The 23,098-nt window shown below is 36.4% G+C and overlaps 1 protein-coding gene across 4 annotated transcripts; it reads right to left on the reverse strand.

Moving 5' to 3' along the window:
* Positions 1 to 1,319: 1,319 nt before the first annotated feature.
* chrna7a (cholinergic receptor, nicotinic, alpha 7a (neuronal)) lies at positions 1,320 to 22,830 on the reverse strand. Of its 4 annotated transcripts, none has more exons than XM_027153236.2 (10): positions 22,722 to 22,830; positions 17,669 to 17,808; positions 15,387 to 15,431; positions 13,570 to 13,679; positions 11,337 to 11,416; positions 10,152 to 10,319; positions 8,285 to 8,479; positions 4,556 to 4,642; positions 4,087 to 4,196; positions 1,320 to 3,358 (listed from the first exon to the last, which is right to left on the reverse strand). In XM_027153236.2, the coding sequence occupies exons 2-10, from the start codon at positions 17,762 to 17,764 to the stop codon at positions 2,873 to 2,875; spliced, it is 1,377 nt and encodes a 458-aa protein (XP_027009037.1). In that variant the 5' UTR covers positions 17,765 to 17,808; positions 22,722 to 22,830; the 3' UTR covers positions 1,320 to 2,872. The 4 variants fall into 4 exon arrangements, with proteins under 4 accessions (XP_027009037.1, XP_027009036.1, XP_027009039.1 ...); XM_027153235.2 differs by lacking the exon at positions 22,722 to 22,830 and adding an exon at positions 20,374 to 20,531; XM_027153237.2 differs by lacking the exons at positions 4,087 to 4,196; positions 22,722 to 22,830 and adding an exon at positions 20,374 to 20,531 and having other exon boundaries at positions 2,914 to 3,358.
* Positions 22,831 to 23,098: the final 268 nt, after the last annotated feature.

Consider the following 23,098-nt stretch of genomic DNA (forward strand, 5'->3'; position numbering starts at 1 on the left):
TAAATTAAATTAAATAAAAATTGAAAGAAAGAAAGAAAATAACAGAAAATAAATAAATAAATTAGAAAATAAATACATAAATAAAATAAAATTAATTAAAAATACAAATAAAAAAATAGAAAGAAAGAAAGAAAGAAAGAAAGAAAGAAAAGAAAAGAGCAGAAACTAAATAAGTAAGTAAGTAAGTAAATAAATAAATAAATAAATAAAATAAAATAAAATTACTAAATAAAATAAATGAATAAATAATAATGACACACTGGGACAACAGATTTTTTTGATGAGGATGAGGTTTGAGTAGTAGACACAATAGAAATATCCTGAATTAATCATTCAAATTTATTAAAAGTTTATGAATAAATAGCAATACATAATCCAAAATTGCGGCTAATCTTTATAATAAAATGTCTTTATTTTTCATGATTTTAGTAATTTGTCAAATTACACATTGAACATAGTCCTAGTCAGAGATTTACAGATTAAACATACTTTAATGTCATCATTCATTCATTTTCAGGGATATAGGGAATCCAAAACCTTGGGAATATTAGGAGTACTTGGAGCTGTGAATACTGTGAATACGTTCTGAATGTGATGCCTTAAACAAACACATTCACACTCAGAAATAATGCGGCATAGTGGCATGTGTTTGGGAGCCCTGAAGAAGCCGAGGAACCTGGAGGGAACCCACACATACATGATGAAACCACAACAACAGATAGTACCATTAGCTCAGGTGTGTCCTGGTGTCTGTTATTCACTTTTAATCTCTTTTTATTCCCAGAGATCCGGAATTGAATAAGCAGTTACAAACAGTGAATATATCAACAAATGTATGGACACACTTAGATTTACATGTAATATAATCACTTGTAATAAAAGCTATGATTTATTATCACAGTCAGTCAGCAGATGGCATAGTGCGTCACTTTATTGAGCCTTGGGTCACAGTAAACAGAGTCTTTCGGGATATATTTAACATTTTTTATGTTAAAATCCAGTGTCTGGCATAGCTGTAACTTTCCAACTTAATAACACTGGTTTGTGCTTCATGATTTGTCTAAAAAAAAAAAGAGAGAGAGATGCTGATGAGGGAAGGACTGTTTATAGCTACTATAATGTGTCTGATGGGAAGCATTACCTTGCTTTGTATGTTTTACATCTTTATACATTACTCTAAATGAATTAAGTGTTTATTAGAAACATATATACTCTATAATTGTAGATGTAAATTATAATGCGTAATTGCTGTGGTATGAAGCATATAAGACTTTGGGATGTCAGGTGATGTTACAGAAAAACATGTCAATGTAGAAGAGTTAACAGAATCCTTAGCTTTTATTAGGTTGTATCATGAGACAGCATTATTTTTTATTTTTCTGTTACTTCATACATATAAAGCACATCATGGAAACTATTTCGTTTCTGTTTTATGATGTGCTCTCGTATAGTTATTAGGTTATTAATAAACCTCTAAGTGTGTGTATTGTGTTCATCACGTGTAGTAAATTTCAATGCACTTCCATCTATTATCCTTTCTTTATTTTTATCCTTATATCATTTTAAGGAACCACAGTGATTTTATTTTTCTAAGTTATAAAAAAATATGTTTATTTGTCACTCTACATCATAAAGGCACACACACACTTTGAAAAAAAAGGAAAAAGGAAATTCAGACCTACAAAGCTTCATGATGTCTTATATTGGATTTTCCTAGCGTTAAGTTTGAAAATTAAACACATCATCCACATCAGATACAAGGATACAGTGATCACTCTGTGCACTAAATACATGAAAAGAAACTGAAATATTGCTTTATGTATTTCTTCAATTAAAATAATATAAATAAGAAATGCAGATCTTTATCGGTGTGTAAGATAAGTCTATCTACTGAGTTTAGATTATTGCGATTATAATCGATTATATGAAAAGTTACGAAAACACTACACACTTATTTAACTAAAAGAACACCAGACTGTTAAGTGTTGCAAGTCATTTATTCTATTCATTACTAATTTCAGCTAAGAAATTAAAATTTAATCAGCCAAGACAAGCTTTCCACACTCAAATAGCTCCACTGGGTCCTAGTAAACTCCTTATAAACAGACTCAAATGTTACCTTGTGTGACATTTCACACTGCTAGTATAATACTTTATTTAGGGTTTACATTTAATCCTGACTCTTCATAACCGTTACATTCCTATCACCTGGCTTAACCGTCATATTTGCATACTTGTGCCATCAACAAAGTCTTTCGCATGCTTTCACAACAGGTAGAAAGAAAGAAGGAAAACACAGATTATACAGATATTGTTTCCCTTTTTTTTTTTTTTTTTTATAGGTTTCTAATTTGTTTTGGCCTTATCATCTTTGTCGTGTAGTCGACCAGACGTTCGCTGATATCAAACTTCTACTAATTCTTTAGTCAGTTCTTAAATACTCTTATTATTTCTGACTGATGTACAATCTGTCCTGAAAAGACATAAAGTTCTCTTCTAACTGACCCGATTTCTGTCACCATTTGACATTATTTTTATCTTTTCAATTTTAACTACTGTTCACACGTGGCTGTATAAATCATGTGATATGAAGCACATGCTGTTTAATTTCTGGTTAATTCTGAAGTTTTCATACCCCCGGGTAAAAAGCCGGTTATCCGCACAGTGTGAAATGTTCTTCTGCGTGGGATTAAACACAGGGTTTAGAACGACCCAGGGTTACTCGCAGTGTCTGACGTTTTTCTTAATCAGTATGAGAAGCTGTGTCTTAGCTGCTTAAATTCATTAAAGGAAAAAGTGTGTCTATTTCATTTTGGCTGAACTACATCTCTGACTTGCTGCCGGAAAAACTACACACACACACACACGGTGTTTAAGTGAAGAAGTCTTTGGAAATTGCTTCGATGAAATTCGGGGCTGACATGAGGATGCCGATGGTGCAGAGGACGGTGAACATGGAAAAGGCCATGAGACACAAGCGGTCGATAACTGAGGCGGCAAACTTCCACTCGCTGCACAAAGACTCCTCTTCATCCTGGTCATGGAATCTCTTAGTAATGTAACGCACCTCGTCCAGGATCTTGGACAGCTCTGTGTCTCCCTGACCGCTGCTCACTGACGGAGCTTCTTCGGATGCACCCATCAGGCGTGCGCACACCACCCCAGAGTCGGGTGACGTGGCACAAGGCAGGCTCTCCATACCACGCAGGCCCATGTAGAGAATGTTTCCATTGGTCGGTTCTACACTGGAGACGCTGCTGCGTGGACGCTTGTCGTGGCATGCTGAGCACACTCGCTTCTCGCCCGGCCTTTTCATCCGCAAGAACCAGGCGCACCAGTTCACCAGCACCACACGTGTCTGGAGAAATAAAAACAGAATGATAAAATTCTCTCAAAGAAAATTCACAAATTTCAAAAAGGTATAATCATGTGAGTCATATATTTTTGTTCTACTTGAGTCACTCATTTTAATTTGATTTTTTTCCTGCAAATGATATATTTATTTTCACTAAAATCTTCCCCCAAATGATTCTTTTATTTCAGATTAATTCTTCCCAAAATTAAGAATTTATTTTATTTCATAAGATCTTTTCCTTAAGTGATTAATTTATTTTCACATATTTTTTTGTTATGATTCATTTCATATCACATGTAATTTCCCATAATAATGAATTTATCTTAATGTTTTTCACCACATGATTCCAAACAATGTGTTCATTTTCAAATGATGTCTTTGTTATAATTAATTAATTAATTCTATTTTCCCATGATTTGTTTCACAGGATTTATTTATTTTACTGCCCCCCCCCAAAGAATTATTTATTTAAGCTATTTTTATCTTCCACCGAATGCTTAATTTACTTCCACATGATGTGAGTTTTAAAATTCTATATGATTTAATATGAAGAGATTTTGTTTGGGAACAACTCAACTTCGTCTCAGCTCTACATTTGTTTATATCTGGGTAACATTTTTGCTCAATCGTTATATATCTGGATTATTGTTTATATAAATTATGTTATTAATAACATAAATAAAACGAAGTAAAATGATATAGAAGTATTATTTTGATTAAAAATAGCTCACCCATCTTGGCATTTGCCCTCCATCGGGATCATGGTAGTGGTACTGTAGGACCCAAACTGTGGCTATTACCGACAACCCCACAATAACCATGGTAGTGGCAAAATACTGGGCTTGAGAGAAAGACACCAGAAGCACTAATTTATAAACATCCTCTATGAGAAATCACAAATTTTATTCTCCATCCTCCACATTAGCATAGTAATAGTGCCACTCACTTTACCCACAAGTCCATCCTGAATGTCTCTCAACCCCAAAAGCTGCAGGTTTTTATTCAGTTATTCAACTACTATAAATAATTAAATAACTTCAGATAGACTGGAAAGAGTGAGGTGTGTAAGTCAGCTTCAGAGTAAATCCCTCCTTTATTCGACTTCCAAGCTGTCGCTGATACAAATCATGCTTGGAATTAGCTTTGTTTTAATTATATTCCTTTTTGCTCTAAATACCCGCCTCACTGTATTAGACTTACCGATTAAAGGCACAGAGTCGGATGTCGCAGGCATGATTTCAGCCACCAGCAGCATGAAGACAGTCAGTGAGAGCAAAACTGTGATTCCTGGGAACGAAAACACTCATTACGCATACACACACACACACCATCTTTTTTTTACACTGATGCATTTTAAAGATCTGCTTTATTCAGGATAATCTGCAATTGCTCAGGAGTTGGCTTGTGACCGTGAATTTTGGTTGAACGTGAAGACATTAAAATAACAGCTCCTGAATATTAATGAATTAAATGTTAACCAGACTTGAATGAACTTGAGCAAAGTAACTTTATATACACACACTTTCAATAAGAATACAAATTTCAACAAAGAACCTCACAAATATTTTTAGACATGCTTCAGATGGATCTAAAATTGAAACTGCTGTTGCGTCATCGTCGTGTGCTCCGGTCTTCAACAGTGAACATCGGCAGTCTGTGGTGAACTCAGGAATAACTTTGACCTGTCGGTTCCTCAGAAGCTCTTGGTTGCACAATTCCATATGTCTATAAACTGTTGGAGGAAGAACGTTATTTATATTACATTATTTCCTGTCCAGTGCCACCCAAATGAGGACGAGGTTCCTTTCTGGGTCTGTTTCCTCTCAACGCTTCTTCTATGCTTCTGTATGTTCCATTGTTGAAAACGCTATACAAATAAACTGAATTGAATTAAAATCAGACTTTTCTTTTAAGTCTCTATTATAATGGTTTCTGGTTTGCACTCAAAAGACACATTATCAGCCTGAATAGTTAAAAAGCTAGCTAGAAAACAGGACAGATTAAAATAGCTGATCACATCCTCTTCCTGGATATTCAAGGACAAGACAGATTTTTAAACAAAAGTTCAATTTTAGACAAGTGTGTCATAGAGAGAGAGGGGGGGGTGCAACATTATATCTGCCCCAATAGACAATAGACTAGTATACCTTATTGTAGTTCCCATTATTGACCACTAGGGCTAATAACTCTACTGTTCCGAAGGGATGCACTTATTTCCAGGGATTTCAGAACAGTGTAACAGATATTGCGTCATCGGGTAGGCGTGGCCTATTTGATACCCTAACCCTAACCCTAACCATAGTTTTTGGTTGTTTATTTGTTTTCTAAAATAAATCTACCCGTATGACTGTTTTGTCCTTCGTAGTATACTCTTTTTTTGAAAGAGAGCGTTTTTCCAAGACCTCCAGAAACACGCCCACTTTACGTCGTGGTAACGAAACCCCTGGAATTTAGTGAATGCCCTGTTCCGAACGAGGAGTTAAACATGGTGCCTTATGACTGTGCAACATCCAAAAAAAACCCCAACAACATCAACTTAAACAACGATTTATAAATCATAGGTCGCTTAAAATAAATTAAAAATGTATAGAGCTGTAAAAGATTTTAAAGATCATTTGCTGAGTCTCTGATATAAATGTTAAGTTCTCGACAATATTAATAAAAACTCACCTTGGGATTCAAATCAGAGAGTTACACTTACATTTAAAGCAAACTAGGCCCCAAAAGTACATAAATTAACCTTTAAAATTCTCTGTATTCTCGCTGCCAATGAATGGCTCTGAGCATGACATCATCCTGGCAGACAGACCACCACAGTAATACAATTTAAGGGTTGATAGAATGAAAAAAGTAATCAAACTCGACTACGATTTCAGACTCTGCCTGGTGGAGTAACGGCCGCTGTGCAGCACACCGGCTCCTTTTGAACTTACTGAGACGGAAAATAAAGGTGTTGGTCAGGCAGAGCTCCCTACCTACATCGATCACGGATGAGACGTCTAACTCCACTATCAATCTCACTGCCGGTCGTTTGTCTCAGCCGGCAGAGCAGACTGCATAAATTGTCATGTACTCTGCTTGCTTCGGTGGCAGTTCTCCATGTCACCTGTGATGTTTATAGGGTTTAGTAACGTCAGCAAAAAAGAGCAGCAGCAGTAGGAATGTAGAAATGAGCACATTATAAAGGAAAAGGTCTCACTTCTGGCAACGTGCAGCAAAACAGAGGGATCTTGTGAATAATCTATAAGCTTGCTGGCTCATTAGCTTTAAAGATGCACCGGTTAATTGTTCTTAGTGTTTCAAGCAATCGGATGGAAAGTAACAAATTATATTTACTTTAGTTACTCGAGTACAAGGTTCGCTGTAATGCGGCTTCTTCGTGTGATGTCAGATTTTGTTTTGTTTTGTTGAGTCCAAAGATTTTTTTATTTTATTTTATTTTGAACCCCCTCAGAAGACTGGAAGGCATTTCAAAGACAGCATATGAGGACTTTAAATTATTTCAAGAGCCGATCAAGACAAAGCCTGATACTGAATGCTTAGTCAGCTGCGACAATGTCTGAGACAAAATAATCAGCTTCGAAGGAACCAGCAAAATAATGCGCTGAAAATTCAGTGACCTAGTGGAGATATCGGTATTTCACAACCTGTCTATCAACCTGTTTTACGCTATAAAAAAAGCATTAATTAACCTTAAGATGTCATTTCGATGTCCTGCGTCTGTTTAGCGACCATCTTGGGAACACTCTGTCTTGAACAGTCACTTATCTTTTGTATTTAACTTGAACAAGGTGAGAACCATGTAACAGAGCAGTTCAACAAGGAGGCATTACCTGGGGATGTGTTAGACTATTGGTTAAAGTGTTGAACTACAGATTGGAAGGTCGTGAGTTTAAATCCGAGGACCACCGAGTTGCCACTGCTGGGCACCTGAACAAGGTGCTTAACCCACAGTCGCTGTATAACTCAGATAAATGTGAGCCGCTCAGGATAAGGGCATCTGCCAAATCCTGTATGTGTAAATTATGAATATGGATTCAAAATGGCTTTCTGACAAAATGATTTTAGACATAAGTTTCATATCTATGATTTCTAGTAAAACAACTAAAAAAACGGCAGGTGACTTCCTACCTAGAGTCGTTGTTGTCCAGATGCTCCCTGTTCAAGGTCGCTACAGCAAATCATCCAAACTGCATAATTAATTCTGGCACAGGTTTTTACCCACCCATTTTATCCAGACTTGGGAATTGCACGGAGACATGCCTTCCTGTCTAGTGTACTCATGACAATTTCCCTTCTGAACACTTTGAGCTGCATTGTGTGCTTTTGTGGACATACCTAATGTGTTCACCTGTTCTGTGTTCATCTCTTCATTAGTTTGTCTTTATACTGTATACTCGTATGTTCCGTTCTCTCGTTGTGACATAGAGGTCTTTTTTCCTGGTTTTTACCTCCTTTATGGTTTTGTTTTTTAATCATAATGGATTATCCTCGTTTGTTACTGCCTCCTTCTGAATTGATCCCCACCACGAATACTAACGTTGGTTTGTAAAAGAATACGCTGAATGAGTGTATACATGGCCTTTAATCCTTGCATATTACAGTCCTTCTCTCCATTTCTACATTTTTACACTTAAATTAAACTTGAATAAACTGTATTGCTCTTGGGTTGCATTTCATGACTGTTTCATAAGTATACAACAAAATCTGACCTTAAATCACTCTTGACATTTCACACTTGCTGAATCTAAAGAACACCTTGACATTTTAACAGAATTCATTTTAACATGGCCTTTCGTTTGTGAAAATCTAAGCTTTCTGCTACGGTGTAATAATGAAAGTGAACATCTTTGGTTTTTCAGGATCACTGAGCGATGGGGAAGCTGCTTCGCCGTGTGAGGTTGTGATGATTCTGCAGATTTCACTCACCGAGGGAGATTTTCTCGCCCGAATCCGCAGGCAGGAGGAAGACGAGCAGAGCCAGTGTAGAGATAAGGACACATGGGATGAGCAGGTTTAGACCGTAGTACAGCGTTCTTCTGCGCATCACCACCGTAAATGTCACATCCGGGTACGGTTCCTTACAGCAGTCGTAGAATCTTTCGTTCCTGCGACCTGGTACCTCTGAACGACAGTATGCCCTTTTTTACAGGGATATTTTGGAAATCATCTTATAGATGGGAAACAAATGAAATTGGCACCATTTGTTCCCTCCACAAATTAATAATCAGCTTTATACTCTTTCACCATGAATTCAACCAAAGGGCACGAAGGCTCACTGGAGCAACGAGGCTAAATAATTTGCCCCGTAGCTACATTTCACTCCTAAGGCAAGACACCTGTTCAAGGGATTATAGTAAATAAATCCACTTGTAACTTAAACTAAGAAATAGAGCTTCTTCTTGTGACATTGATTATTTGAAAGTTAATTAACTGACAAGAATAAATTGTTTATTAAAGGTGATTGAATGAACTTGTTTAATACACTCTAATTAAGTAATGTGCCTTCTGTGTTTCTTGGTCCCACAAGCTTCATATGTAGCTGCATGCCTACTCTTGTGACTTTATAATAAAAGTTTGTAAACATGGATCATCTCTCATTCATGTCTGATTGTAAATAAGGATGTGAATGCAGATTATTTATTTTGATTGCAGGAGCTTGCAAACTATCCAAAAATGTGGAAAATAGGCAATAATCATAATCTTTTGTCTATGTTCTTAGTGAATGAAACTGATAAATAGAACCCTTTATTAGCACCACATATACTGTACATTACAGCAGAGAGGATCCTTTTCTTCACATATCCCAACAGAGGTGGTTTGGATCAGCTATGATACAGAACCCCTTGCAAGGGCCTTGCTCAATTCCTCCAACGGTAGCAGTTTGGCAGTGGTGGAGCTTGAACCCCAACCCTCTGATCAACAACCCAGAGCCTTAACCACTTGTGCCATCACTGTCCCCTAATGTAGTCTATAAAAGCATGGGTAAGTGGAAGCTCAGGGACTAAGACTTTGGAGTACTGCTCAACCGGCTGTAAGTTCAAATCCCTTGTTGTGTACAAAGCCTTTAACCCTCAACTGCTCAGTTGTATAAATAATTCAAACGTAAGTCCCTATAGATAAGGATGTCTGGTTGTTGACTGGAAGGTTGGAGGCTCAAGCACCAGGACTGTCAAACTGCCATTGTTGGGCCCTTGACTAAGACCCTTACCCATTCTGCTCCAGGGAGCTGTATCCTGGCTGCCTCTGCACTCTGACCCAAAATTTATAACAAGTAACAAGTGTTCTGTGACAAATACATGCTTCGTTCTTCAAAGGAACGACTGGTAAGGATACTTCACAGTTAGGTGAAATACTGATACTATATTCTGACTGTGTCAGGTGAGAGCGACTGTGTGTAAAGGGAGCTGGAGTCTCTGGCGGTCATGTTTGCAGGCCATGTGGTGTTATGGGTAATCTAGTTTGCCGCTGATTCCAGCATGGACATGACAGATAAAAATACAGGAAACCAGCCAAGGATGAAAATCAGGTCTATTAAAAATGGAACTAAGAAAATAAAGTCTATGAATATAATCAACAAGACTTCATAAAGAATTTAAAAAAAGGACCACATGGCAGGAAACTCAAAACACAGCAAACACTCCTCATGGCACTGAGAGGTTCATAAGAGGTGAGAAAAGCCTGGAATAGAGCCATAAATAATTTTATATGCCTACATCTCACTGCTCTCAGATCAAAATGGTCTGATTTCAGGTCTGATTTATTTTTTTTTTTCACTGATACAAATTTTTCTTACCTACTAGATCCCATTCTCCGTTAGCTATATAGCCTGTGATGTCAGCCTCAATCATTTGCAGGTCCAGAGACCAGCCACCGTATGTCCAAGAGCCAAACTTCAGGTCGCACCGCTGGACATCGAAGGGAAACCACCGCACGTCGATGTGGCACGTGCTCTTAAAGATACCTGTGGAAATGGATGCACAGGGGATTGAAGAAATATTTGTGTAATCGAACTTAATTCAATCCTCTCTGTTAGAAAAGCAGTCTGAAAGCTGACCCATAAAAGGTGGAAATATTCAAATATGTGTATTTATAATAAGAATTTTGAGGAATTTTTCTTTCTTTGTGTATAAATTGCAATATGTTCATATAAACAATTCCAATATCAATACAAAGCACCAGTTTACATTTTGTACATACTTTGCACCAAGACGGTGTGGTGGGTTCATGCAACATAATAAACGTATTTTCAATTCAATTGCAATTCACCTCACATGCTCTAAAAAAAAAAAAAATAATACAAACCAAAGCTTTAAATGCAAAGTTTCTTCAAGTAATTATTTATTAATAGGTGAATATGAAATAATATGCTGTAAATTATAGTGTAAGCTTTAAGGAGGGGAAAAATAAATGATGATTCAATTAACACAACTGCAGAGAACTCCTGTGGATTTACAGAGAGGAGAAATGTCACAAGCTTGAATTAAACCAGACTAGAGTCGGTCATAAATTTAATTTATTGGTAGTAAACACGCATAAATCTCACCACGCTCAGACTCCAACCTCTTTATGTATTAAAGCAGAGAGCTCTGAAAAAGCTCATACAGTACATACGCGTAAAGGCCATTGGATATCACATCATTAAAAAAAAGAAAGGAGTAATTTCTGGAACATTAATTCTCACACGCGTTGATTTATCTTCCGGAGAGCTGAGTTCACCCGGGCACAGGAAGCATGGAGGAGCAAACCAAGAGTGTGAGAGTCAGACGAGTCTGCTCTCACACTTTGAGTGATCTAGTAACGTCAGGATCCATCAGAGACCCTGCAGAGCTGTGCGACAGATCTACGCAGTCAAACGAATGCTAATCGGCAATCTGCTCTTTCGATTCCTCACTATAGGAATATTATAACAATATAATATAACAAATAATATTAACAGTTACTATTCGTAACTGTAGGAAACAGAACTACTGTATAGTACCTGGTGGTAAGTATTGGCAGGCGCCGTTGGAGCTGACTAGCACGTTGGTGTGAAAGGTGGCATCGAATCGCTCGTCAGCACTGCGGAAAACACAAAGAGCCAACAGAAAAACACATGCAATAAGCAAAGCATGTTATTAGCAGTAATGGCTAGTGATGTTAGATTCTAATATCTATCAGTAGCTCAACTATTCAGTGTATTCTATACCAATGACACACTAAAACACACACACACACACACACACACACACACACACACACACACACACACACACACACACACACACACACACACACACACACACACACACACTTAAAGGGAGATTTTGTCTGTAATACCTTACACTTTCTTCCAAACGATCCATAACCCTGCCACGCTCTCAATCACTAGGTTATTGATTAAACACCCCCAGGTTGTTGTAGTCTAGTGGTTAAGATGCTGGAATACTGGTCAAAAAGTTGTGAGCTCGAACCTCAGATCCACAACAATGTCACTGCTGAGCCCCTGAGCAAAAGCCTTCAAATCTTAATTGCTCAGTTGTATAAAGTGGGATAAAAATGTAAGTTGCTCCGGGGAAGAGTGTCTGCCAAATGCTGCAAACATGCACACTTGCAGCATTATAAAAAGTCTCTCAGTGCACATAAACTAGATTAAAATGTATTTGCTCTGTACACCAAGTCAATATAGCATTTATTTATTTATTTATTTATTTATTTATTTATTTATTTATTTATTTAATGTTTCTGATGTTTTTTTTTTCTTTTTGTTCTTTCCTACTCCTGGTTTTCAGTATTCTTGTGACATAAAATTCTTTTTTGGACATAAAATGTAAGTTCAGCTTCTCCACTCACGACCATAGGAGTGGATGAGGTTAAAATATGTCCTGCAGCCTACCACTGGTGAGCCTCTGAAAGGTTTATTTCTTTCACACCTGTTATGACGTGCACCCGTATATACCGTCTCTGTTCGAACCGCATCATGTGTTGCTCTTGATTCCTTGTGCTAATGTTTCTATTCTGTGTTTTAGTCGTGTTTTGTCATTGGTCCGTTACCAAATGTGAGTATTCATCTGTTCTGTGTTGGTCCTTATATATGGGCTACAGTGATCCCTCGTTTATCGCGGTTAATGGGGACCGGAACCCCTCTCGATAGGTGAAAATCCGCAAAGTAGGATTGGCCCTAAGTTTGACCTTTTCACTGATGGTCATCATCTTCCTCTTCCTCTTGGGCTCACTAGATGAATCTTTCGCAGGGGCACGGCGCTTAGGAGGCATCGTAAGGGCTTAACGAAAAGTTAATTTCGAACACAATACGCGAGACACAGTTGACGGCGTGAACGAGAGTGGTGAGATACAACAAGGGAAGAAGCTGAGAGAGGATGCGATGATGCGCAGCCAATCAGCTCAGATCTCATGCCGGGAACCAATCATGTGCCTTGTCTGAGTGCCCGTGGGTATGTACAAAGCCTCTGAGAGAGTTTATCTCTTTGTCTGGCATCCTGGGAAACCGCTTTTATTTTTATTTTTCAATGAATATTTTTGAAAAATCAGCAATGCACTGAGGCCGCGAAACTTGAACCGCGAACCCTGAACCGCGTGGCGAGGGATTACTGTACATATATTCTCAGCCTGTTCCATTTCCTCGTTTTCCTCGAAAATACATTTTATTCAAAAGTTTAACAGATTGCAAACATGATTGTATAATCCCTGACACTTTAACCTTGTGATATTTTACAGTTATAGGATCTAAAACACTTTGACATTTGGTGATATTTATTCCTCACAATAATTTTTTTCTCCCGAGGTAAGAGTAGAAACACGACTCCTGATATAGACCGACTTATTGTGAAGGTTGTAAAATCTATTTGTGAAGGTGTGATCCTATTATTCATCCTGTTTCATTGAGCACTGCAGTTCTACTCAGGTTATTAACGACTTATTATTGATTATAATTTATTCAGCATAGAGAACAAGGTGAAGGTGAGTTCATCTTAAAAAAAATTCCATAAAGTGTACAGGAATACATTGACAAATAAGGCTAAACCTTGATTCTTTCAGCACACGGCTGAGGCTTTGTGTCCTTGCACTTCTTTCCAGTTCATTTCCCAGCCTACATTATAAACTCTGACACCGTTCTCTAGTCGAAAACTATTCACCTCTTTTGGATACACAGACAAAGATAAAAAAAAAGGTCAGGACTTCTGGGGTTGCAAAGACTGCCGTGTTTTACAGACCTGTTATATAGCAAAATGTCAGGTTTCCAAATCTGGCTATCGGGAAATCGGACGCTCGTCACGCCGGGATATTCCGAGACGTTCCATTTAAGGTAATGATCAAACCAGTACTGGAAGACAGCACAACAACAACAACAGCAGGAATATATCAGACGAATGTTGAACTGAAACTTATTCGGTGAAATAAAATGCACAGAAATCAGATAAATGCAGGAGAGTAAATAATAAAATTTAATTAAATAGAATAAATAAATAAATTAATTAATAAATAAATAAATAAATAAATTAATTAAATAAAGTAGAATGTGTTCACGTTATATGGTACTATGTTTAAAATGCAGCTCAAAGCACAACAGAAAAATACAGCAAAGAAATAAAATACAATATAATAATAATAATAATAATAATAATAATAATAATAAATATTATTATTATTATTTTTTTTTCCATCTAAATGGAAATTGAGATTACTTTTATTAATATTACTATTATTATAAATCTTCTTTGTGGACATTAATTATGATTATAATTATTTTTTTACATAAATTTTCTGTGGTATAATAAAAATAAAAAAAATTTGGCATTTTCTTTGGCATGGCTGGTTAAAGTAACAGTGATGAAGAGCGGCGTTACTTATTTGGTGTGTTTAGTTCAGTCACTAAACATAAGGAGCTCATCTAAAATAAGGACATATAAGCACGACGAGCGCACTCTTCCTCATTAGGCTCTAAACTGTAATTTCAGCATCCCAAATTCCCTGATGTGACACCGTGTGCTCACATAAAGGTCAAAGCCATCCACAAGGCCGGTTTGTTTCTCACGCAAGGGACTGAAACACTTTAAGGTGATGGATAGAGAACATAACATACATTGTCTCATACAGCAAGTCTCACAGTGGTGAAGTAATCAGCCAAATCAGAGGCAATGCTTTAAAATGTGTAACGGGATATTATTTTAATGTCTATTAATTTCTAATCAAATGTACTAACATTTGTAAGCTCATATATAAGTAGACACTCAGAGCTTTATGACTATGTAGTTTTTCATAAGTGTTTCTGATATTATCTAGAAAGAAATAACAAAATGGTTATTTAACTAAATATTAAACCCATTTTTGACCTTTTTCTGACTTTGACCCTGACCAGGCAGGTTATCAAAGATCACCACACAAAATCCGTGTCTAAGGTCCATCGCATGAAAGTAAAAACCTTTCACACACCTGAGTTCGAGTCCCATAGGATCTCTGTCCTGGAAGGCTTTCCAAACTATATTTTTTATTTGTTTAGTGTTCGTATTTGTTACATCCGTAGCTCTAAAGTTTGTTTCCCAAATGGTCTTCCACAATTTCGTCCCAATACCCAAAACCGGAATTTCGTCCCAATATTTATTAGCATGTATTGTTTATACGAACACTCAGACATGTAACATATACCTTGTATTTTTTCGACTCAGGGTCTTTCACTCTCTAAATCTTTCCTCCTTTTTTTTTTAATCTTTTTATCCCACATATTCATTCCCATTCTTCTGAGATTTGTTTTCATTTCATGATTTGTTGTGCATGATAGTTTTTCTCATCTCCCTCCTTTGTATTTGTTTCCATTTGTTGGAAATTTTTCCTCCCTTCCTTTTCTTTTTTTTCAAGCCCTCAGGATTCCATTCCTTCACCCATAAAAAGGTAACTTTATATATCACTAACAAAGTCCTTATTATCCTCCATAAATGAGGGCGGTGACGGATTCCAAAAAAAAAAAAAGGATAAAAAAAAGAAATGTGGGTCTTAATGACCTACAACATAATGTATGATAAGATCATCTCACCAGCTGCAGCCATATGTTTGTTGTGAGAACTTGATTCTTCTCATCCTGTGCACATGGACAGAGGAATAAAATAATGAAACAAAGATATATGAAAGAGCATAACAATCTTGCTCAGATTATGTTCCCTACATCTTTACAGGCTCTTTTATGGTTAGGAAAAGAGATGTGCAATGCATCAGGCTGTTTATCGCTTAAACAATCAGACAAGGCTATTTTAAAACTCGAAAAGCACTGATGCTTTCTCTGAATCAGGACGCCTGCAGGATGATAAGCCTGTAGCGGTGTAGTTAACAATGCTCTTAAAATTCAACCCAATGTCAGAACCAGTGTTAGATATACCTTCACTTTGCAATGGAAAGATCATAAAAAAACACAATAAAAAGAAAACAGCACCCTTTTTCATTAACCCCTATTATAACTAGCATTAGGTAATGTAGCTAGATTGTTAGCTAACCACCGGAAACTATCTGTGAAGGACACGAAAGAACGTGTTAGTGGAATTTACTTCATGGATTTCTCAAAGATTATTTAACAACAGTTGAATCAATTGTAAAAAATAAAACAAAAACAAAACAAGCAACACTTTGCTAATCATCACATACAGCTAGTTAAGCTAGCTAGCTTAGCAAGAAGGTTCCAAGACGGTTAAAAGGTTTAATCAGCTTATAATCAATCTTGTGATGTGAAGTGAAGTCCATCGTATTTCTGATGTTCTAACAATTATAACTACATTAAACATTTACTTCAGAAATAATACTCCAAACACTTATCATTCGTATATCGCCAACGGTCATTCCTTTCAAACACATAAAACAATTTGAAGATGCTATAAAATAAACACATTCACACCTGTGATCCGTGAAACACTGCTTTTCCTTCATCTTCTATGATATAATGCAGATATACACTGCTACATTTTATACACAAACATTAAATTTCCCTCCAGAATGTTCCAAATTAGCGACAAAGAAAACCAATATTAAATGCTAGTTACTCCGTTTTTTAAATATAACATTTTAACATATTCCGTGGTCTTGACGACTTATTAGTTGAACCAAAGCTGATCATCAGGCTGAGTTTATTTAGATATTTAAGGCAACAGTTAAACTTTCCTTTCCAAGTCATACCATCGTGAAATATCTAACAGCGTAGCTTACTTGGGATTTGTTTTTATTGTATAATATAACACTTAGCATTACATTAGCTGATTTATAGAGGGATATTCTATGAAATTTCAAATATATATCTAAAATAAAGGTAATAGATCTTAGTGAGATCTTTTAGATCTCTTAATAGAGCTTTTTTATTTTAAGAATAAATGACAAAAAAAGAGCTTGAAGCTACTGAAGTGGTGTTTTTTTTGCACCATTCGGTAGTTTTTCGAAAGGTAGCTCAATATGAGAAGGTGATTAGTACTGATTAATAAAAATCAATAACAATTTAAAGCTAATAGCTCTCCAGGTGACATATGACTCAGTAACTATTATTTGGTTCATAATGAAGCTCCAAACCATTACTTGATTATTACTTACTGAGTGTTCATTAGCAGTTAGTAACAGTGAGATGATGTAATGTATATTCATATCACCACATTCATATTCCTATCATCGGTCATTGTATTGTAGTCACAGTACAGTACAGGTATTGTATTTAATTTCACTTCTAAATTCCAGTTGATTTCCATTTAATTAAATCCAAATTTATTTAACTTTTAAATTCAATTTTATTTCCATTCAATTAAAATTCATTTTACTTACAAACTTCATTCAATTTACATTTATTTCACTTCTTAATTCCGTTTTATTTCCATTAAATTAAAATATATTTTATTTTCACATTTCATTCCATTTAAATTTATTCATTCATTCATTCATTCATTTTCTACCGCTTATCCAAACTTCTCGGGGGTCATCGGGCATAAAGGCAGGATACACCCTGGACGGAGTGCCAACCCATCACAAGGCATGTGACATTTAAATGTATTTTTCTTCTAAATTCCATTTTATTTCTACTTTATATACTTAACTTTTAAATTTTTATCATTTTAAAAATGTTGACTCTATTTTTATAACACAGACGCTAACACTGTCTATGATTGTGTATGTGACAAATAAAATTTGATTTGAATTTGAAATTGTGTTTTAAGGCAAGTCACGTTATATGTTGACGTATGAACATGTTATAATCAAAGCTCCTGAAGGACCTAAAAGCTACGTACAATGTTCAGCCCTGATGCTTATACATCCCCAATCACGATAGCAAGAATTTCCAGCCTTTCTTACCACATCCATGATCTGCATCAAGCTGAAGCTGAAGTTTACTGTGAGTGACTGAGTGTCGTTAAACACAGGTCTCTCAAGAGGGTTGTAGTCTTTCATGAGGTCTCGATACAGCCTCCTTTGGTGCTCTCCTTGAATGGACGCTGCGAAGACGACAAATCAGACAGATTAATCATCCCGTGAACAAAAACACACTTTTCTCAGAGTACGTTTGAGCCGAGAGAACCGAGCTGGGCCTAAGAAGTGTATGAGGTGGAAATCTGCAGCATCAGGAAACACAGGGGAAGCTCGAACAGCTTGAGCAGCTCGTTCGTATGTAAGCGTATTGATTCCAGACTTTCATCAGTGACTTTCTGCTTAGTTTCAGAGCTTGAAGCTTTATCAATCTTGGAGGTGATAACTCTCTACCGGCTGTCAGCAAGAGATGTTTTTTAGCATTTAAAAGCCATTTGAACTGTGAAATTTTTATTTATTTGAAGAAATAATTCGATTGCTGTTTTTCAATTTTTTTTCCAAAAATGTCAATTTCTTCACAGGGATAAATAAGCATTAATATACTGTATATACTGTAATATACTGTAGCTTTCTGTCAGATTTATATTTGTTTTGCTGGTATTTATTTACTAGTTTATGGAATGAGCCTCCATGAGTGTCAATGAGTGTCAATCCCCACCATGGGAAAGACTTCAGTAAGGATAACTTGATTCTTTTTCTTTACATTATATTATCACCAGTAAAAAGTCTCTCGAGGATTTTGTGGATTTTTGTGAATGCTCGAACCAAAAAGGCTTTTATTTAATTACATTTTATTTTACTTGAAACCTACTTAAATTAAAAAAGTGAAGTGGCTGAACAGGGAAGAAAAAAGCAAAGCTGGTTAAAGAATGATCGTTTTTTTTATAGCTGATATAATGTGTGATAACATGGAACGTTCAAAGTCAATTAAAATTTAAATGTAACAATAAACAGTTAAAAATTACATGTAATTGTGATTGATATAAAACACTTAGGCTGACTGTTTATTGAACACCTTCATGCGATGCCACATCACACCAGCTCATCGTTGATTACTTTCCTATAACAGCACACCCTGAGTGTTTTCTTTATTTCTCACTCCTTGAAAAGGCAAAAATGTAGGCTCATCAAATATCTGTGAATACTTTTTTCACCGAAAGTTCAAAAGGCCATGTGGTTCTCATGAGTTCTTTTACAGACGGCCACATTCGACGTCAAAATACAGGAGAGATGAAGGCTTGCTTTGTATCAGGATAAATTCCCAGAAGAGTTTGACCATTCATAATCAACTCTCACCCAACCATCTGTGAGATTAGATCAGCATTTTTTTTTTGGATTATGTGTCTGTGATTCATCCAGAGAGAGAAAGCGAGACAGAGAGAGAGAGAGAGAGAGAGAGAGAGAGAGAGAGAGAGAGAGAGAGAGAGAGATGGTAAGATCGATCCGATGTGTTGAGAAAAGCACAGACTCCGTATACGGAGACACAGCATCAGCTGTAATTGCAAATTAAATTTGAGGTTTGTCAGATGAACAAAAATGGAATGGAGTGTCATCTGTAATAATAATAAAAAAAGGAATTCTATGTTGTGATTAAAGACCTAACACAAAATCAATTACTAAAAAGGAAATGAAGGGAATAATTTTTTTTCCAAAGCACTCATGTTAATAAAAAAACAAAAACTTAATGGCTGTGTTAAAGGCAATTCGGCATATTGATCAATCCATGAAATGCAATTCAACTTAAACAAACAATTTGAACTCAAATTTTAAGATCAAATTATTTGATACACCAACAAAGCAGATTGAAATGTCTGAGATTTTGTGTGTGTGTGTGTGTGTGTGTGTGTGTGTGTGTGTGTGTGTGTGTGTGTGTGTGTGTGTGTGTGTGTGTGAAACGTGTATGGATTTTTATTGTACAAAGTCTGAAATGTGCAAAAGTTAGTACACCCTTTTAAATGGAACTTCTATTTACACATAAATACAGTTGGTGCGTTCGGTTTCCCAGAATTATTATATGAAATCTTTTATTGACATCCATTTTTCTATTCTAAAATTTCCAACACCAACTCCTTCAGGTCAGATCTCTGATTTTGATTTATAGTCTTCCAAAACGACTCATAGCAATTTTCTGAAGTATACGAATACATAAGTGACTAGGTTCATGATATTCATGTGCTGATGAAATAACTCAAGAACAGAAAATGAATGCAAATAATAACTGGACACATAGAAATTTGTCTTTTAAAACCTAAATAAATCCTGAATTTTCATGATTTTCTTTCCATAAAGTCAGAAACAATGTAATCAGTCTTAAGTGCATCTTAAGTGGCCTCAAGCTTTTAACGAAGCAGCGAGATTAGTCTTAAATCTTCAGCAATCATCAGAAACTACTGCAGGAGAACAAAATGCGTTTCAATCCAAAGTTTTGTGTTGGTTTGGAAAATAAAAGAATAAAAAATGTATTTTTTTTTAAATAAAAAAAAATTCTGAAAGACTGCAAGACTAGGAAGTGTTTAGAAATGTTGAGTTTTTAGCTCATGAATGATTACAAACTCTGACACCTTCATGCAATACAGGATGAAACATTTTATTTATGTCGCGTTTTGAAAAATGAGCATTTTGCGCTTTTACGCGTTTTTTGCGCGTTTTATTAAAGTGTCATATTAAATCCAGCAAACGTTTATTTTACTCACCCCTCCACAGACACGTAGTGATTGCCAAACAAAACGCAAAGCCACAAATTCCCATTTTAGCCTGGAAGGAAGAAATTAGGACTGGGGAAATATCCCGAATCAGACCCTCTCCCTCCTTTAGGGATGGAAACGCTCGTAAATGCTGCGTGGATGCGGTGTGAAAGAAGATTGAAGTGCACGAGGTTGCCAGATTAAAGCTTACATCTCCATAACAACTAGTATTTCCATCCTCCCATTTCCCAAATTTACTGTAAACAGTAACAGATTGTACCTATGAGATTTAGTTATGATATTCTGGCGAGTTAAATATTTGTTCATTTTGTTCCAGTCATTTTTCTTCCAAGCAATATAAATTGACGTCAACACCCAATCTGGCAACCCAAGAACATCAGTAGGAACCCTATACTCTGTTGGTTAAGATTTAGCGCATCCCATTTAGTGATTCTCTATTAGACATTTATGCGCCAATTATTGACTGCAATTAAGTAAGGAAAAGAATTTTTTTTACATGAACGACATGGAAATTAATTATTATATTATAAAACGCGTGATTTTTGAACTCGTGCATTGCTCACAATGCAATGCGACTACCATTTAATTACGTCACTTAGTATTTAGTCCTTGCTTCATGTCTGTGAGTGATGCAGCAGCGCTTTATTTCCTTTATTCGCTCCAGCTTACTTCCCTCCTCATCTTAGCTCAATAGGACCAGTCTACAAATCTTATATCTCAGTCATTTCTTCTACTTTATTCTAGTCATCTAATTTAATCTGCTGTCTTCTCGTGCGTTTGTGTTCTAATCTGTTAATTTTTTAATTCGATGTCATCTCATGTCTGTATCTATGTCAAGGCTAAACTTATGATGCATCTGATGTTAATTTATTTGCAAACACACACACACACACACACACACACACACACACACACACACACACACACACACACACACACACACACACACACACACACACACACACACACACACACACACACACACACACACACCATACGAAAAACCCCATGAAAGACCATTTTCTCTAGAAGTGCATAAAGTATTACATATATGACAGGATTTTTATTCATAATTACTACTTGCAATAATAACCTTATTTCTTCATGATGGCAGGAATTTGGTTCAGCTTGGTTCTCTATACTGCATCTTCACAGTTAAGAGATTTCTTTTGCATAAATGAATGCATCCTGATCCCATCAAAGAACCCTTATGTTTAGGAGTAGACTATATGAGTGAAGAAATGTAAAATCTAATAACCATCTCCTCACACAAACAGTAGTCTATATAGATATAATATTGTGTAGAATACAATTCTCCACAGGGATAATAAAACTGCTCTCGCAGGGTGTTTTACAGAGATGCTGTTGGATCTGTGCTGTGTGATTGAGAGTGAGGTGGCACAGATTTGGCATCATGCCTGACTGAACTGCCTGGCCTTCCTCAGCTAAAGCTCTGTATCGAGCTGTGTGCACCTGGAAAGCGAGAGGCTTTTACAGGTCTCTATGGCTGAGCAGGGTAATAATCGCTTTAACAGAACCATATGGACTCGTATGGTTCGTATCGCAGACGTAGAACAGCTGCAGGGGAAACACACGGCGACAAACACTCACATTTTATGTTTAAGAGAAAAAGATGGAGAAGGTTTTGTATTGCTTCCAAATTGGTCCATAAAAACACACTGGGGATCATCATCATCATCATCATCATCACCATCATCTCCACCACTATTTGTTTCTTTAAAAATAGATGCAATGTGTTTTAGTCATAATTTATCATGTAATATTGTTTTCCTCATTACCAAATTTTATCATGTAGTACCATGAATTAAATTTTATTCTATTCTGTATGGATGCCCTTTCATGCATCTATAATTCTCTCTCATCTCATCTCATTTTCTACCGCTTATCCGAACTTCTCGGGTCACGGGGAGCCTGTGCCTATCTCAGGCGTCATCGGGCATCAAGGCAGGATACACCCTGGACGGAGTGCCAACCCATCACAGGGCACACACACACTCTCATTCACCCACACACTGTCGACAATTTTCCAGAGATGCCAATCAACCTACCATGCATGTCTTTGGACCGGGGGAGGAAACCGGAGTACCCGGAGGAAACCCCCGAGGCACGGGGAGAACATGCAAACTCCGCACACACAAGGCGGATGCGGGAATCGAACCCCGACCCTGGAGGTGTGAGGCGAACGTTCTATTCCATCCGTATGACTTTACATTCTATTCTAGCATTTCAAGCATATTCTATTCTACTCTATTATATTCTATTGTCATTTAAGGGCTAGATATTTTATTTTAGTATATTCTATCATACACCTTTACCTGCTATTCTCTTCTCTTCATGTGTAATCCTTTACATTCTATCCCAGCATCATATGGATATTCTATTCTATTCTATTCTATTCTATTCTATTCTATTCTATTCTATTCTATGGACATCTAATGCCTAGACATTCTATTCTATTTTAGTATATTTTATCATATGGCTTTACCTTCTATTTGAGCATTCCATGTTCTATTCTATATTGTTATTTCATGCTTTAACTTTCTCTTCTCTTCTCTTTTCTTCTCTTCTCCTCTCTTCTCTTCTCTTCTTATATTACTTTCCTTTATTCTCTTTTTCTCTTATCTTCTCTTCTTTCTCTTTCTTCTTTTCTTCTCTTTCTTCTTTTTGTAATATTATGCTTATTTTCTCTTCT

Source organism: Tachysurus fulvidraco, chromosome 2, assembly GCF_022655615.1.
Source record: "Tachysurus fulvidraco isolate hzauxx_2018 chromosome 2, HZAU_PFXX_2.0, whole genome shotgun sequence".
NCBI classification, from domain to species: domain Eukaryota; kingdom Metazoa; phylum Chordata; class Actinopteri; order Siluriformes; family Bagridae; genus Tachysurus; species Tachysurus fulvidraco.